The 16998-nt window shown below is 38.9% G+C and overlaps 1 protein-coding gene across 3 annotated transcripts; it reads right to left on the bottom strand.

Annotated features, from left to right (window-relative positions):
* Positions 1-61: 61 nt before the first annotated feature.
* Ugt36F1 (UDP-glycosyltransferase family 36 member F1) lies at positions 62-15940 on the bottom strand. Of its 3 annotated transcripts, none has more exons than XM_032438401.2 (6): positions 15853-15940; positions 13553-14167; positions 13098-13483; positions 11751-11949; positions 964-1409; positions 62-376 (listed from the first exon to the last, which is right to left on the bottom strand). In XM_032438401.2, the coding sequence occupies exons 2-6, from the start codon at positions 13814-13816 to the stop codon at positions 94-96; spliced, it is 1578 nt and encodes a 525-aa protein (XP_032294292.1). In that variant the 5' UTR covers positions 13817-14167; positions 15853-15940; the 3' UTR covers positions 62-93. The 3 variants fall into 3 exon arrangements, with proteins under 3 accessions (XP_032294292.1, XP_032294289.1, XP_070065108.1); XM_032438398.2 differs by having other exon boundaries at positions 15829-15938; XM_070209007.1 differs by lacking the exon at positions 15853-15940 and adding an exon at positions 14780-14848.
* Positions 15941-16998: the final 1058 nt, after the last annotated feature.

The following is a 16998-nucleotide window of genomic DNA, read 5'->3' as shown; positions in this document are numbered from 1 at the left end:
CGAATTAAGTAGCTCCCATTGTGAAATTGATAAGTTTTGTGGGGCAATGGAAACACGTGTATTTACAGTGATCACGAGTACATCATGTGCTATTTATTGTTGCTTGGTTTTGGGTGTTGTGCGCCTGCCCCAGGCCCATTTCAAGAGCTTACAAAATTTCCAGACGCCAGCGAGACCGAGCAATGCGATCGTCAAACAGCACACATAAACATCGATCGAGTTATAAACAAACCAATTAATATGTCTTGCCACGCTCTGCGAGAGTGGGGCACCGCTTGTGGCGATCACGTGCTCGATCCACCAGATCGCCAGTTTTAGCGGCTCCAGGGGACGCTCCCGGAACTCAAGAGTCGAGCGTTTCATCTCAGCCGCAAAGCTGTAAGGAGTTACAGTTAGTTTTATTTGGTATATAGATATAAACGTGTATATAAACTCGTTCTAGATGTAATGAGGCATATATATGTAGAGTAAGGATTCGTGAAGTTTCGGGGGATGGATGAGGGATGCACGTTTATGTATATAGCTCGAATTAGTAAATTCTTTTTGTATGTATTCTAAGTAATTGGTACTTGAATATTAAGCGTGTAACTCTAAGTAAAATCAGGGTTTGAACCAGCTTCCTGCCTCGTGAAGCTGTTTTTTCACAGCTTTGAACCTGGGTATTGGTTCAAACCTTAATTTCTTAAATAATTTCAATAAATTAATTTATAACCTTATACCTGCCCATTCTACTGAAAATATTGCATTTCACACGTATTTTCATACTGAAGTTACGGGCTAAATTTGATCTTTACTCAAAATTGGAATCTACCAAATATGGTAAAAATACATTCATTGAATGGAACCGGTATTATTCATGTTTTGAGGCTGCATCTTTCTCAAATGTTTTTATTGTACAATACAAAATGTCTTAGTTTTTTCTCTGAGTGTATGAAAATTATCTATATCTATATAAAAACTCACCCTTCTTGCAATATGGTGCGTAGCGCCTGGGTAAGATGTGGCTCATCAAAATCTGCAAAGTCTACAATGACACCAAAGCGGCGCTGCACAACGGCGCCGGCATTCAGAAACTGATCTCCATAGAAGGGCGTTACGAGCATGGGAACAGCGCAATAAATCGACTCCGTGGTGCCCAGTAGACCGCCATGTGAGAGGAACGCCTTCACCTTGGGATGACACAGCAGATCCCGTTGGGGCAGCCACTCGTAGGTGTGCAGATTACTGGGCTTATTCTCGGCCAGCGTCTGATTTGTCCAGCGCATCACGAAAGTGTAGCCAGGCAGCTGTGAGATGGTATCGAAGAGCGCCTGCAGCTTGCCTGCAGGCAGAGTGCTCGGATTCACCATGGAGCCCCAGCTTATGTAGATCACGCCCAAGTTGGATGCATCGAAAAGACGTTCCAGGTGCTGGAAGGTTTTTAATTAATAAAAATGAAGGGGTATTATAATTTTTACGGTTCCATAACTGGGAACATTATTCTTGGTTGAAATTCATATGAAAAATCCTACATAGACATACATAGTCAAAACTTCTCCCTCCCATAACTTGGTCAAATCTCATCAGATTTTCACATGGTTCGGCCTCATTATCAATTCTGCATCCAAAACTGGCAACATAATTTTTGGTCAAAATTCATGTCAAAATGGTACCCTCAACTACCCTATATAGACATAGGTCCAAACTTCCCATCCCCATAACTTGGTCAAATCTCATCAGGTTTTCACAAGGTTTGGCTTTTTATGCATGGTTTGGCCTCTAGATCAATTCTGCATCCAAAACTGGCAACATAATTTTTGGCCGAAATTCATGTCAAAATGGTCTCCTCAAATACCCTATATAGACATAGGTCCAAACTTCCCAACCCCATAACTTGGTCACATCTCATCAGATTTTCACAGGTTTGGCTTATTATGCGTGGTTTGGCCTTATTATCAATTCTGCATCCAGAACTGGCAACATAATTTTTGGTCAAAATTCATGTCAAAATGGTACCCTCAACTACCCTATATAGACATAGGTCCAAACTTCCCACCCCCATAACTTGGTCAAATCTCATCAGATTTTCACAAGGTTTGGCTTTTTATGCATGGTTTGGCCTCTAGATTTCTGCATCCAAAACTGGCAACATAATTTTTGGCCGAAATTCATGTCAAAATGGTCTCCTCAAATACCCTATATAGACATAGGACCAAACTTCCCACCCCCATAACTTGGTCAAATCTCATCAGATTTTCACATGGTTTGGCTTTTTATGCGTGGTTTGGCCTTATTATAAATTCTGCATCCAAAACTGGCAACATAATTTTTGGTCAAAATTCATGTCAAAATGGTCCCATAAAATACCCTATATAGACATAGGACCAAACTTCCCACCCCCATAACTTGGTCAAATCTCATCAGATTTTCACATGGTTTGGCTTTTTATGCGTGGTTTGGCCTTATTATCAATTCTGCATCCAAAATTGGCAACATAATTTTTGGTCAAAATTCATGTCAAAATGGTACCCTCAACTACCCTATATAGCCATAGGTCCAAACTTCCCACCCCCATAACTTGGTCAAATCTCATCAGATTTTCACAAGGTTTGGCTTTTTATGCATGGTTTGGCCTCATTATCAATTCTGCATCCAAAACTGGCAACATAATTTTTGGTCAAAATTCATGTCGAAATGGTACCCTCAACTACCCTATATAGACATAGGTCCAAACTTCCCATCCCCATAACTTGGTCAAATCTCATCAGATTATCACAAGGTTTGACTTTTTATGCTTGGTTTGGCCTCTAGATCAATTCTGCATCCAAAACTGGCAACATAATTTTTGGCCGAAATTCATGTCAAAATGGTACCCTCAACTACCCTATATAGACATAGGTCCAAACTTCCCATCCCCATAACTTGGTCAAATCTCATCAGATTTTCATATGGTTTGGCTTTTTATGCGTGGTTTGGCCTTATTATAAATTCTGCATCCAAAACTGGCAACATAATTTTTGGTCAAAATTCATGTCAAAATGGTACCCTCAACTACCCTATATAGACATAGGTCCAAACTTCCCACCCCCATAACTTGGTCAAATCTCATCAGATTATCACAAGGTTTGACTTTTTATGCTTGGTTTGGCCTCTAGATCAATTCTGCATCCAAAACTGGCAACATCATTTTTGGCCGAAATTCATGTCAAAATGGTACCCTCAACTACCCTATATAGACATAGGTCCAAACTTCCCATCCCCATAACTTGGTCAAATCTCATCAGATTTTCATATGGTTTGGCTTTTTATGCGTGGTTTGGCCTTATTATAAATTCTGCATCCAAAACTGGCAACATAATTTTTGGTCAAAATTCATGTCAAAATGGTACCCTCAACTACCCTATATAGACATAGGTCCAAACTTCCCACCCCCATAACTTGGTCAAATCTCATCAGATTTTCACATGGTTTGGCTTTTTATGCGTGGTTTGGCCTTATTATCAATTCTGCATCCAAAACTGGCAACATAATTTTTGGCCGAAATTCATGTCAAAATGGTCCCATAAAATACCCTATATAGACATAGGACCAAACTTCCCACCCCCATAACTTGGTCAAATCTCATCAGATTTTCACATGGTTTGGCTTTTTATGCGTGGTTTGGCCTTATTATCAATTCTGCATCCAAAACTGGCAACATAATTTTTGGTCAAAATTCATGTCAAAATGGTACCCTCAACTACCCTATATAGCCATAGGTCCAAACTTCCCACCCCCATAACTTGGTCAAATCTCATCAGATTTTGACATGGTTTGGCTTTTTATACGTGGTTTGGCCTTATTATCAATTCTGCATCCAAAACTGGCAACATATTTTTTGGTCAAAATTCATGTCAAAATGGTACCCTCAACTACCCTATATAGACATAGGTCCAAACTTCCCATCCCCATAACTTGGTCAAATCTCATCAGATTATCACAAGGTTTGACTTTTTATGCTTGGTTTGGCCTCTAGATCAATTCTGCATCCAAAACTGGCAACATAATTTTTGGCCGAAATTCATGTCACAATGGTCCCCTCAAATACCCTATATAGACATAGGTCCAAACTTCCCACCCCCATAACTTGGTCAAATCTCAACCGATTTTCACAAGGTTTGGCTTTTTATGCATGGTTTGGCCTCTAGATCGATTGTGCATCCAAAACTGGCAACATAATTTTTGGCCGAAATCATGTCAAAATGGTCTCCTCAAATACCCTATATAGACATAGGTCCAAACTTCCCATCCCCATAACTTGGTCAAATCTCATCAGATTATCACAAGGTTTGACTTTTTATGCTTGGTTTGGCCTCTAGATCAATTCTGCATCCAAAACTGGCAACATAATTTTTGGCCGAAATTCATGTCAAAATGGTCCCCTCAAATACCCTATATAGACATAGGTCCAAACTTCCCAACCCCATAACTTGGTCAAATCTCATCAGATTTTCACATGGTTTGGCTTATTATGCGTGGTTTGGCCTTATTATCAATTCTGCATCCAAAACTGGCAACATAATTTTTGGTCAAAATTCATGTCAAAATGGTACCCTCAACTACCCTATATAGACATAGGTCCAAACTTCCCACCCCCATAACTTGGTCAAATCTCATCAGATTTTCACAAGGTTTGGCTTTTTATGCATGGTTTGGCCTCTAGATCAATTCTGCATCCAAAACTGGCAACATAATTTTTGGCCGAAATTCATGTCAAAATGGTCTCCTCAAATACCCTATATAGACATAGGTCCAAACTTCCCAACCCCATAACTTGGTCACATCTCATCAGATTTTCACAGGTTTGGCTTATTATGCGTGGTTTGGCCTTATTATCAATTCTGCATCCAGAACTGGCAACATAATTTTTGGTCAAAATTCATGTCAAAATGGTACCCTCAACTACCCTATATAGACATAGGTCCAAACTTCCCACCCCCATAACTTGGTCAAATCTCATCAGATTATCACAAGGTTTGGCTTTTTATGCATGGTTTGGCCTCTAGATCAATTCTGCATCCAAAACTGGCAACATAATTTTTGGCCGAAATTCATGTCAAAATGGTCTCCTCAAATACCCTATATAGACATAGGTCCAAACTTCCCAACCCCATAACTTGGTCACATCTCATCAGATTTTCACAGGTTTGGCTTATTATGCGTGGTTTGGCCTTATTATCAATTCTGCATCCAAAACTGGCAACATAATTTTTGGTCAAAATTCATGTCAAAATGGTACCCTCAACTACCCTATAGCCATAGGTCCAAACTTCCCACCCCCATAACTTGGTCAAATCTCATCAGATTTTGACATGGTTTGGCTTTTTATACGTGGTTTGGCCTTATTATCAATTCTGCATCCAAAACTGGCAACATATTTTTTGGTCAAAATTCATGTCAAAATGGTACCCTCAACTACCCTATATAGACATAGGTCCAAACTTCCCATCCCCATAACTTGGTCAAATCTCATCAGATTATCACAAGGTTTGACTTTTTATGCTTGGTTTGGCCTCTAGATCAATTCTGCATCCAAAACTGGCAACATAATTTTTGGCCGAAATTCATGTCACAATGGTCCCCTCAAATACCCTATATAGACATAGGTCCAAACTTCCCACCCCCATAACTTGGTCAAATCTCAACCGATTTTCACAAGGTTTGGCTTTTTATGCATGGTTTGGCCTCTAGATCGATTGTGCATCCAAAACTGGCAACATAATTTTTGGCCGAAATCATGTCAAAATGGTCTCCTCAAATACCCTATATAGACATAGGTCCAAACTTCCCATCCCCATAACTTGGTCAAATCTCATCAGATTATCACAAGGTTTGACTTTTTATGCTTGGTTTGGCCTCTAGATCAATTCTGCATCCAAAACTGGCAACATAATTTTTGGTCAAAATTCATGTCAAAATGGTACCCTCAACTACCCTATATAGACATAGGACCAAACTTCCCACCCCCATAACTTGGTCAAATCTCATCAGATTTTCACAAGGTTTGGCTTTTTATGCGTGGTTTGGCCTTATTATCAATTCTGCATCCAAAACTGGCAACATAATTTTTGGTCAAAATTCATGTCAAAATGGTACCCTCAACTACCCTATATAGACATAGGTCCAAACTTCCCATCCCCATAACTTGGTCAAATCTCATCAGATTATCACAAGGTTTGACTTTTTATGCTTGGTTTGGCCTCTAGATCAATTCTGCATCCAAAACTGGCAACATAATTTTTGGCCGAAATTCATGTCAAAATGGTCCCCTCAAATACCCTATATAGACATAGGTCCAAACTTCCCAACCCCATAACTTGGTCAAATCTCATCAGATTTTCACATGGTTTGGCTTATTATGCGTGGTTTGGCCTTATTATCAATTCTGCATCCAAAACTGGCAACATAATTTTTGGTCAAAATTCATGTCAAAATGGTACCCTCAACTACCCCATATAGACATAGGTCCAAACTTCCCACCCCCATAACTTGGTCAAATCTCATCAGATTTTCACAAGGTTTGGCTTTTTATGCATGGTTTGGCCTCTAGATCAATTCTGCATCCAAAACTGGCAACATAATTTTTGGCCGAAATTCATGTCAAAATGGTCTCCTCAAATACCCTATATAGACATAGGTCCAAACTTCCCAACCCCATAACTTGGTCACATCTCATCAGATTTTCACAGGTTTGGCTTATTATGCGTGGTTTGGCCTTATTATCAATTCTGCATCCAGAACTGGCAACATAATTTTTGGTCAAAATTCATGTCAAAATGGTACCCTCAACTACCCTATATAGACATAGGTCCAAACTTCCCACCCCCATAACTTGGTCAAATCTCATCAGATTTTCACAAGGTTTGGCTTTTTATGCATGGTTTGGCCTCTAGATTTCTGCATCCAAAACTGGCAACATAATTTTTGGCCGAAATTCATGTCAAAATGGTCTCCTCAAATACCCTATATAGACATAGGACCAAACTTCCCACCCCCATAACTTGGTCAAATCTCATCAGATTTTCACATGGTTTGGCTTTTTATGCGTGGTTTGGCCTTATTATCAATTCTGCATCCAAAACTGGCAACATAATTTTTGGTCAAAATTCATGTCAAAATGGTACCCTCAACTACCCTATATAGCCATAGGTCCAAACTTCCCACCCCCATAACTTGGTCAAATCTCATCAGATTTTCACATGGTTTGGCTTTTTATACGTGGTTTGGCCTTATTATCAATTCTGCATCCAAAACTGGCAACATAATTTTTGGTCAAAATTCATGTCAAAATGGTACCCTCAACTACCCTATATAGACATAGGTCCAAACTTCCCATCCCCATAACTTGGTCAAATCTCATCAGATTATCACAAGGTTTGACTTTTTATGCTTGGTTTGGCCTCTAGATCAATTCTGCATCCAAAACTGGCAACATAATTTTTGGCCGAAATTCATGTCACAATGGTCCCCTCAAATACCCTATATAGACATAGGTCCAAACTTCCCACCCCCATAACTTGGTCAAATCTCAACCGATTTTCACAAGGTTTGGCTTTTTATGCATGGTTTGGCCTCTAGATCGATTGTGCATCCAAAACTGGCAACATAATTTTTGGCCGAAATCATGTCAAAATGGTCCCCTCAAATACCCTATATAGACATAGGTCCAAACTTCCCACCCCCATAACTTGGTCAAATCTCAACCGATTTTCACAAGGTTTGGCTTTTTATGCATGGTTTGGCCTCTAGTTCGATTGTGCATCCAAAACTGGCAACATAATTTTTGGCCGAAATCATGTCAAAATGGTCTCCTCAAATACCCTATATAGACATAGGTCCAAACTTCCCATCCCCATAACTTGGTCAAATCTCATCAGATTATCACAAGGTTTGACTTTTTATGCTTGGTTTGGCCTCTAGATCAATTCTGCATCCAAAACTGGCAACATAATTTTTGGCCGAAATTCATGTCACAATGGTCCCCTCAAATACCCTATATAGACATAGGTCCAAACTTCCCACCCCCATAACTTGGTCAAATCTCAACCGATTTTCACAAGGTTTGGCTTTTTATGCATGGTTTGGCCTCTAGATCAATTCTGCATCCAAAACTGGCAACATAATTTTTGGCCGAAATTCATGTCAAAATGGTCCCATAAAATACCCTATATAGACATAGGACCAAACTTCCCACCCCCATAACTTGGTCAAATCTCATCAGATTTTCACAAGGTTTGGCTTTTTATGCGTGGTTTGGCCTTATTATCAATTCTGCATCCAAAACTGGCAACATAATTTTTGGTCAAAATTCATGTCAAAATGGTACCCTCAACTACCCTATATAGACATAGGTCCAAACTTCCCATCCCCATAACTTGGTCAAATCTCATCAGATTATCACAAGGTTTGACTTTTTATGCTTGGTTTGGCCTCTAGATCAATTCTGCATCCAAAACTGGCAACATAATTTTTGGTCAAAATTCATGTCAAAATGGTACCCTCAACTACCCTATATAGACATAGGTCCAAACTTCCCACCCCCATAACTTGGTCAAATCTCATCAGATTATCACAAGGTTTGGCTTTTTATGCGTGGTTTGGCCTCATTATCAATTCTGCATCCAAAACTGGCAACATAATTTTTGGTCAAAATTCATGTCAAAATGGTACCCTCAACTACCCTATATAGACATAGGTCCAAACTTCCCACCCCCATAACTTGGTCAAATCTCATCAGATTTTCACATAGTTTGGCTTTTTATGCATGGTTTGGCCTCATTATCAATTCTGCATCCAAAACTGGCAACATAATTTTTGGTCAAAATTCATGTCAAAATGGTACCCTCAACTACCCTATATAGACATAGGTCCAAACTTCCCATCCCCATAACTTGGTCAAATCTTATCAGATTTTCACAAGGCTTAGCTTTTTATGCATGGTTTGGCCTCTAGATCGATTGTGCATCCAAAACTGGCAACATAATTTTTGGTCAAAATTCATGTCAAAATGGTACCCTCAACTACCCTATATAGACATAGGTCCAAACTTCCCAGCCCCATAACTTGGTCAAATCTTATCAGATTTTCACAAGGCTTAGCTTTTTATGCATGGTTTGGCCTCTAGATCGATTGTGCATCCAAAACTGGCAACATAATTTTTGGTCAAAATTCATGTCAAAATGGTACCCTCAACTACCCTATATAGACATAGGTCCAAACCTCCCATCCCCATAACTTGGTCAAATCTCATCAGATTATCACAAGTTTGACTTTTTATGCTTGGTTTGGCCTCTAGATCAATTCTGCATCCAAAACTGGCAACATAATATAAACTACCCTATATAGACATAGGTCCAAACTTCCCACCCCCATAACTTGGTCAAATCTCATCAGATTTTCACATGGTTTGGCTTTTTATGCGTGGTTTGGTCTCATTATCAATTCTGTATCCAAAACTGGCAACATAATTTTTGGTCAAAATTCATGTCAAAATGGTACCCTCAACTACCCTATATAGACATAGGTTCAAACTTCCCATCCCCATAACTTGGTCAAATCTCATCAGATTTTCACATGGTTTGGCTTTTTATGCGTGGTTTGGCCTTATTATCAATTCTGCATCCAAAACTGGCAACATAATTTTTGGTCAAAATTCATGTCAAAATGGTACCCTCAACTACCCTATATAGACATAGGTCCAAACTTCCCATCCCCATAACTTGGTCAAATCTCATCAGATTATCACAAGGTTTGACTTTTTATGCTTGGTTTGGCCTCTAGATCAATTCTGCATCCAAAACTGGCAACATAATTTTTGGCCGAAATTCATGTCAAAATGGTCCCCTCAAATACCCTATATAGACATAGGTCCAAACTTCCCATCCCCATAACTTGGTCAAATCTCATCAGATTTTCACATGGTTTGGCTTTTTATGCGTGGTTTGGTCTCATTATCAATTCTGCATCCAAAACTGGCAACATAATTTTTGGTCAAAATTCATGTCAAAATGGTACCCTCAACTACCCTATATAAACATAGGTCCAAACTTCCCATCCCCATAACTTGGTCAAATCTCATCAGATTTTCACATGGTTTGGCTTTTTATGCATGGTTTGGCCTCATTATCAATTCTGCATCCAAAACTGGCAACATAATTTTTGGCCGAAATTCATGTCAAAATGGTCCCCTCAAATACCCTATATAGACATAGGTCCAAACTTCCCATCCCCATAACTTGGTCAAATCTCATCAGATTTTCACAAGGTTTGGCTTTTTATGCATGGTTTGGCCTCTAGATCAATTCTGCATCCAAAACTGGCAACATAATTTTTGGTCAAAATTCATGTCAAAATGGTACCCTCAACTACCCTATATAGACATAGGTCCAAACTTCCCACCCCCATAACTTGGTCAAATCTCATCAGATTTTCACATGGTTTGGCTTTTTATGCGTGGTTTGGTCTCATTATCAATTCTGCATCCAAAACTGGCAACATAATTTTTGGTCAAAATTCATGTCAAAATGGTACCCTCAACTACCCTATATAGACATAGGTCCAAACTTCCCATCCCCATAACTTGGTCAAATCTTATCAGATTTTCACAAGGTTTGACTTTTTATGCTTGGTTTGGCCTCTAGATCAATTCTGCATCCAAAACTGGCAACATAATTTTTGGCCGAAATTCATGTCAAAATGGTCCCCTCAAATACCCTATATAGACATAGGTCAAAACTTCCCATCCCCATAACTTGGTCAAATCTCATCAGATTTTCACATGGTTTGGCTTTTTATGCGTGGTTTGGTCTCATTATCAATTCTGCATCCAAAACTGGCAACATAATTTTTGGTCAAAATTCATGTCAAAATGGTACCCTCAACTACCCTATATAGACATAGGTCCAAACTTCCCATCCCCATAACTTGGTCAAATCTTATCAGATTTTCACAAGGCTTAGCTTTTTATGCATGGTTTGGCCTCTAGATCGATTGTGCATCCAAAACTGGCAACATAATTTTTGGTCAAAATTCATGTCAAAATGGTACCCTCAACTACCCTATATAGACATAGGTCCAAACTTCCCATCCCCATAACTTGGTCAAATCTCATCAGATTTTCACATGGTTTGGCTTTTTATGCGTGGTTTGGCCTCATTATCAATTCTGCATCCAAAACTGGCAACATAATTTTTGGTCAAAATTCATGTTAAAATGGTACCCTCAACTACCCTATATAGACATAGGTCCAAACTTCCCATCCCCATAACTTGGTCAAATCTCATCAGATTTTCACAAGGTTTGGCTTTTTATGCATGGTTTGGCCTCTAGATCAATTCTGCATGCAAATTTGGCAACAATATTTTAGGTCATTATTTAGGCTTTTTATGCATGGTTTGGCCTCTAGATCAATTCTGCATGCAAATTTGGCAACAATATTTTAGGTCAAAATTCATATTAAAACTTCCCACACCTAAAGCTCGGTAATAACTCTAGATCAAGTTGCCATCTAAATTTGGTAACAATATTCTTGGCCTAAATTCATGTAAAAACTCTTCTTTTTCTACTTCTCCTTTTTCCTTTTTTTCTTCGTTCTATTTCTCCTTTCTACTTCTCCTTTCTTCTTTCTCCACAAGTACTATTGCAACATGCACTTAAATCTATCTTAATTCGTTTCTATCGAAGTATCCGAACCAAGTTCACTTATCTTAACTAAATGTACTAGCATTACCTACCAAGGGCAGTGGCTTGGCTGGACCCACTTGTAGGCCGCCCACCTCTACCACATTCGCCGCATAGGGCCGTGAACCCGTGAGTGCGTGGTGCTGATTGATAAGCATGAGACTCGTGTTCTTCACAATCTCATTAATCGGTGGCAGGCCGAAGCCAAAGCGTTGGCTGATCATCGCATCTGTGGCTGGTTGTGTTATAAAGCTGACAATGAGATAGGTTCAAAATGTAAATAAAGGAAAGCAAGAAAGAACAGCTGCATTCGGCACGCCGAATATTAAATACCCTTATAGAAATAGTCGAAGAGTTTGATGAAGTGATCGAACTCTTGTTCGATTTGCATCAAACTTATTTGTAAAGTTCTACGCGTTTCACCTGCAACAGTGGAACATCGGCGGAAAACGGTTGTACAAAAGTTTTTTGTTTATCTTCCGATCAGTCTTAAACTCATTTACCCGCTGGTATACAATATTTTAAAATATTATTTTAGATATTTATATTTTCTTCAATTAATTAATTTATCTAATTCTTCGTATCTGTTTTTCAGTTAATGCAAAACGGAAGTGTGCCAAGCTGTGCTCTTATGTTTTTTTCTAATTTTTTTTTCTGTGTATAAGTGTGTTTCCTCTTTTGAGGTAAAGAGTTAAATTGATTTGTTTAAAAGAAGCTGTATAAAATTAATAATTTCATATTTTTTTCAATTTTTTTTCTGTGTTTAATTAATCTTTTGGTATAAAATGTTAAAATCTTATGGGAAAGACAAAGTATGAAGGAAAAAGTGTTTAAATTCATAGTTTAATATGTTTTTCTAATTTTTTTTCTGTGATCCATAAAAATGTTTAAGTGTGTTTCCTGTTTAAAGCTTTGAAAATTGAATATAAGAAGGTAAGTGCATACATTTATTAATTAATTTAATTTGAAAACTATAAAAATCTAATAAAAAATTGAATGAATTTGAACTGGCGACCAGCCAAGCCACGTTTTGTTGTTGATATTTTTCAACAAACTCAGATAAATTTCCGATTTTGACTCTGACTCGAGTAGTATATATATTAGTTGTAAAGTAAGATATCTTGGGAAACAAAGAGTTTCCTATATAAGAACTTAATTTTTGAACTATCCGTCCCATATGATATATGGTCTAAAGGGCCGATTCCGACATATTTAATGCCTGCAACCGAAAAACGGATCTATGCAAAGTTTCTGTAAAGACAGACGGACATGCCTATATCAACTCGGCTACGGATCAAGAATATACACATACTTTATAGGCTGGGATATGTCCCGTTTTTAGGCGTGACACATGTTATAATAAAAGTGAAATACCCTCTAAAAAAAGGGGGAATGCTTACTTGTAGAGCATGTTGACAATGTGAAAGTGAAAAAAGTTATTGAGACGCTCCACAAAGCTCATCTGATCCGTATAGGTCAGAAAATTCATGGGCATGATGGGATTAATAAAGGGCGTGCCCATGCGCTTATAATGCCAGGGCATAATGGCACAGCTGCTCAAGGCGATGACCGGGGCATCCAGCAGATGGGCCACCGCGGCCAGGCAATCATTGGAGAAGTGCTCCAATATGATGACATCGTAGCGCTGCGGCGAGCTAAGCAACTGGGCAATCAGCGGGGAGTTCAAGGCCACACGGCAGGAGCGCAGTCCCCAATCATGCAGCATGAAGAAGGTGGGCACCTTGAAGGGCTGCCCCAGCAGCCGATCCGACTGCCGCTCGAAGGTCTGCAGAAGAAGAAGAAGCGTTAAGTTAGGCGGCCATTTCGAGTCGAGGCCGAGTCGTGCCGCACCCACCTGCAGATCCACAAAGTCCGTGAGTAGCGGCATGCCCTCGAATACGTAGTCCGTGTAATTGGCCATCGGCTGCTTCAGCGGAAAATAGCTATACATGCTGACATTGTGACCCCGTTCGGCCAGCGCCACAAACATGGGCCGAAAGAAATCAAAGTGACTCTTGCCGGGATGTCCGAAGAGGCCAAGTATCTGCGCCGAGTCGACGCTCGAGGGGCACAGGGCCGCACTTATACCCAGACCCAGCCAGACCATTAGCCGCAGCATGTTGCAGCCGCAGCAGCGAATGCTTAAACTTCAAGGTTCAGATACTTTTGATCGGCGATTTTTGCAAATTCTAAATTGCAATCTTTATGCCAAGATCGTGACCGGCATTTAAGCCACAATTGTTTTTCTCTCTCACTCTCTATTGTTTTGTGGCAGTTGCAGTTGCAGTTGCAGTTAGTTTTTTTTTTGTTTTAGTTTTAGCTTTTGTTGCAATCGAGTCTCAAGTGTCGGCGGCTTAATTATGGCCGTGTGCTTAACGGGTTTTTAAATGCCATTTAGTGTATGCAAAGTGCATTGTCTGACAGTTCCTGAGTTACAACAAAACTTTGGAGCTGTTAACGTATGTTGACACTAGATGAAATTAAATCAAAGAGCAATTAGCAAAGCAGCATTTAGTAAAAATTTAAAATTAATTATATGTTCGACTTAAGCGCAGTTTAGTAATTTTTTTTGGGCTAGACGAAATTATCCGGCTTCGGCCCGGGTCAAATGCACAACGCTCAAAATGCAAATGGTATCCACAGTTGCTTGTGTAATTCGCGACTTGCTTCAGGCATACAAAACCGATGCTTTCACTGCTGCTGGGTTTGAACTGGCGACTTCTCCCTTGTTAGTCCGATGCTTCTGCAAAAGCCGCACAGGCTTAAAATGTCACTTTGCCTTACACTTATATGGCTGTTGCCCCCAATGCATTCGCTGTTGCTCCATTTGAACTAGCGATCTCTCGCTTATTAGTTCGACGCACCTGCACTTCATAGCGTTAAGCTTACATTGCGTTGCAGTATATGGTTTAGTTGTATTTTTTTTAAACTCTGACCACAGGTCGCATTTGCCGTACTGGATTTGAACCGGCGATCTCTCACTTGTTAGTCAGGCACTTTTGCAGCTTAGTCCCACAGGCTCGTCGCAATTGCATCACACTTTGAACCAGCGATCTCTCGCTCTTGCTCTCTAGCCTTTTACCTTTTATTAAGAACCTCTTTTAAATATAGAGATTGTTGCAGTCTAAAGTGCTGGCATTCTGAGAACAAACTGACGAAAAAAATGAATAACTAAAATGTTCTTGAGGTGGCAACAAGTAAGTTCATAAACATAATCTGAAATCGAATTAATCTTTTGTTAATATTTTAAAGGTTTAAGGCAGGGGCGTACGCTGGCAGGGGTCGTAGTACATACCCCCTGCTCTGACCCTTGACCCATTCAAAAGAAAAACTAAAATGTTACCTTCTTTTGTTACTCAAGGGTCTTTAAAGCGAAACATTTAATTCAAATGTGTTCTTGAGCTTTGCCGCCTCTCGAATGAGCATTCTGCATACCCCCTTGAAAGTCTACCTCATTTGTAATCTAATCAAGACATTGAGCCCTAGTCGCACATATCGAAAAAGTAAACACACAAACACACACACAGAACAGCCAGCTGTTTACTTAAAGTAGTTCTGTACTTTTTTTCTCCCCACTTATTGAAATTTTCATTGTTAAATAACTTTTGCTTTTGTTGTGCGATCGTTTGACAATTTGCGGGGCATTTAGATGACATTCAAACATGTGCAAACACAAAATATTGGAAATATATCTATTTAAATTTAATATGGGAAATAAAGGCTGAAGATATCTGTGAACTATATGCTATATGAGCTAAACTGTCGTGTTTGGTATATACAACTCTTTGTATCGTTGAGATGACAGATAGAATATAATATATATAGATACTTGGCATCAAAATGTAATGCACATTTATATAGAGGAACAGACGAACTTGATCGATTCGATGACGAAAACATATACTTGACAGGGCTCCCTTCATATATGTCCCCTTTTCTTTATTGGAATCATATATTGCATGCCCATTTTGCACATTCAAATGGGTTAGAACTTGGCAGATGTCTTTAATTACTTTTAGCCACATATATGCTTTGTTTTTAGGATATACACTTTTTATTGTATTTCAATTTATAGTACTTGTAAGTTTATGAAATATAGGAGCTCTTAGGCTTAGATAAAATTCCACAAACATTTTGCTAGCTGAGACTGCACACCTGAACTAGAAAAACCTTATCTAGTTCCGTATTGTACTTCCCGAATGAGACGATAAAATTGAATACAACTTGTCGGAGCCACGTTTCTAGACAAACTAAAACTCAGAAGTTACAGCGAGTCGGCGATAACTGAAACCTCGACTCAATGCCAACACAAATGGAGCTGAGACACCGCAAGTCAGAGTCTGCAGCCCTGCGGCAGAAGGGGCATGCGGCGTTGCACTTGCCACAAGCTTGGCAAATATCAAATATCAAATTCGATTACGTGCCACTTTATATATACTTCGCAAATTGCATATAGAATGAGCTAAATTATTACCAATTAAAGATTCACCAGTTAAGTCTGTTAATTAAATTCGTGAACAATAGTTGCTAAAGCAAATATTTATAATATTAAAATGAAATTTTCAATTTTCTGATTTGTCAATATTCCTGGTTTTTTTTTTTTTTCATTTACGTAAATGTGCATTAATTAACATTATTTTCTTTTTCCCTTTGTTTTCGCTAGAAGCTTGTTTAATTGTTTACACACCAGATGCGACCCGTTAATGCAAACATTTATAACAAACTATTCGTCTTCTACACTACCCGCCAAACTAGTTGACTGTGCAAAATATTTAAATTTGGTCAAAATTGGGTATTTCTTATTTAAAGACTAGCTTACTCTAAAGGAAACAATACCATATCACAGCTTTCAGTTTTGCCCGGGCTGTGTTCGACATAAGTTTCTAGAGGGTATTTAAATTCTGTCTAACTCATAGAACGATACCTTTCCAATCCCATACAGCATATATTATCCTTTATCAGCATCAAAATATAACTTAAATCTAACATAGGGCATTATAAATTGGCGTAAGATTCGTTTTATGTGCGATTAATTTTTTTGCTTTTCAAGATATCTAAAGAAAAGAAAACTTTTTCAAATCGGACTAACATAATGTATGCCTCCTATAGAAGGAATTGGCTTGAAATAAAGCTTGGCAGGGTGTTTAGGTTCTGGAATATCGCAAATTGCTCTGAGCATTGTCTTAAATCAACTTAAGGCGGGCATATATTTATTTTGGCCCACATAAATTTGACACACATAAATGAAATACACAGAATTGATATTTTTTTTCTTCTCCAGTTTCCAGTTTGAATGCCCGC

The sequence above is a fragment of the Drosophila virilis genome, chromosome 4, assembly GCF_030788295.1.
Source record: "Drosophila virilis strain 15010-1051.87 chromosome 4, Dvir_AGI_RSII-ME, whole genome shotgun sequence".
In the NCBI taxonomy this organism is placed as follows: domain Eukaryota; kingdom Metazoa; phylum Arthropoda; class Insecta; order Diptera; family Drosophilidae; genus Drosophila; species Drosophila virilis.
This window is presented reverse-complemented; position numbering and strand designations above follow the sequence as displayed.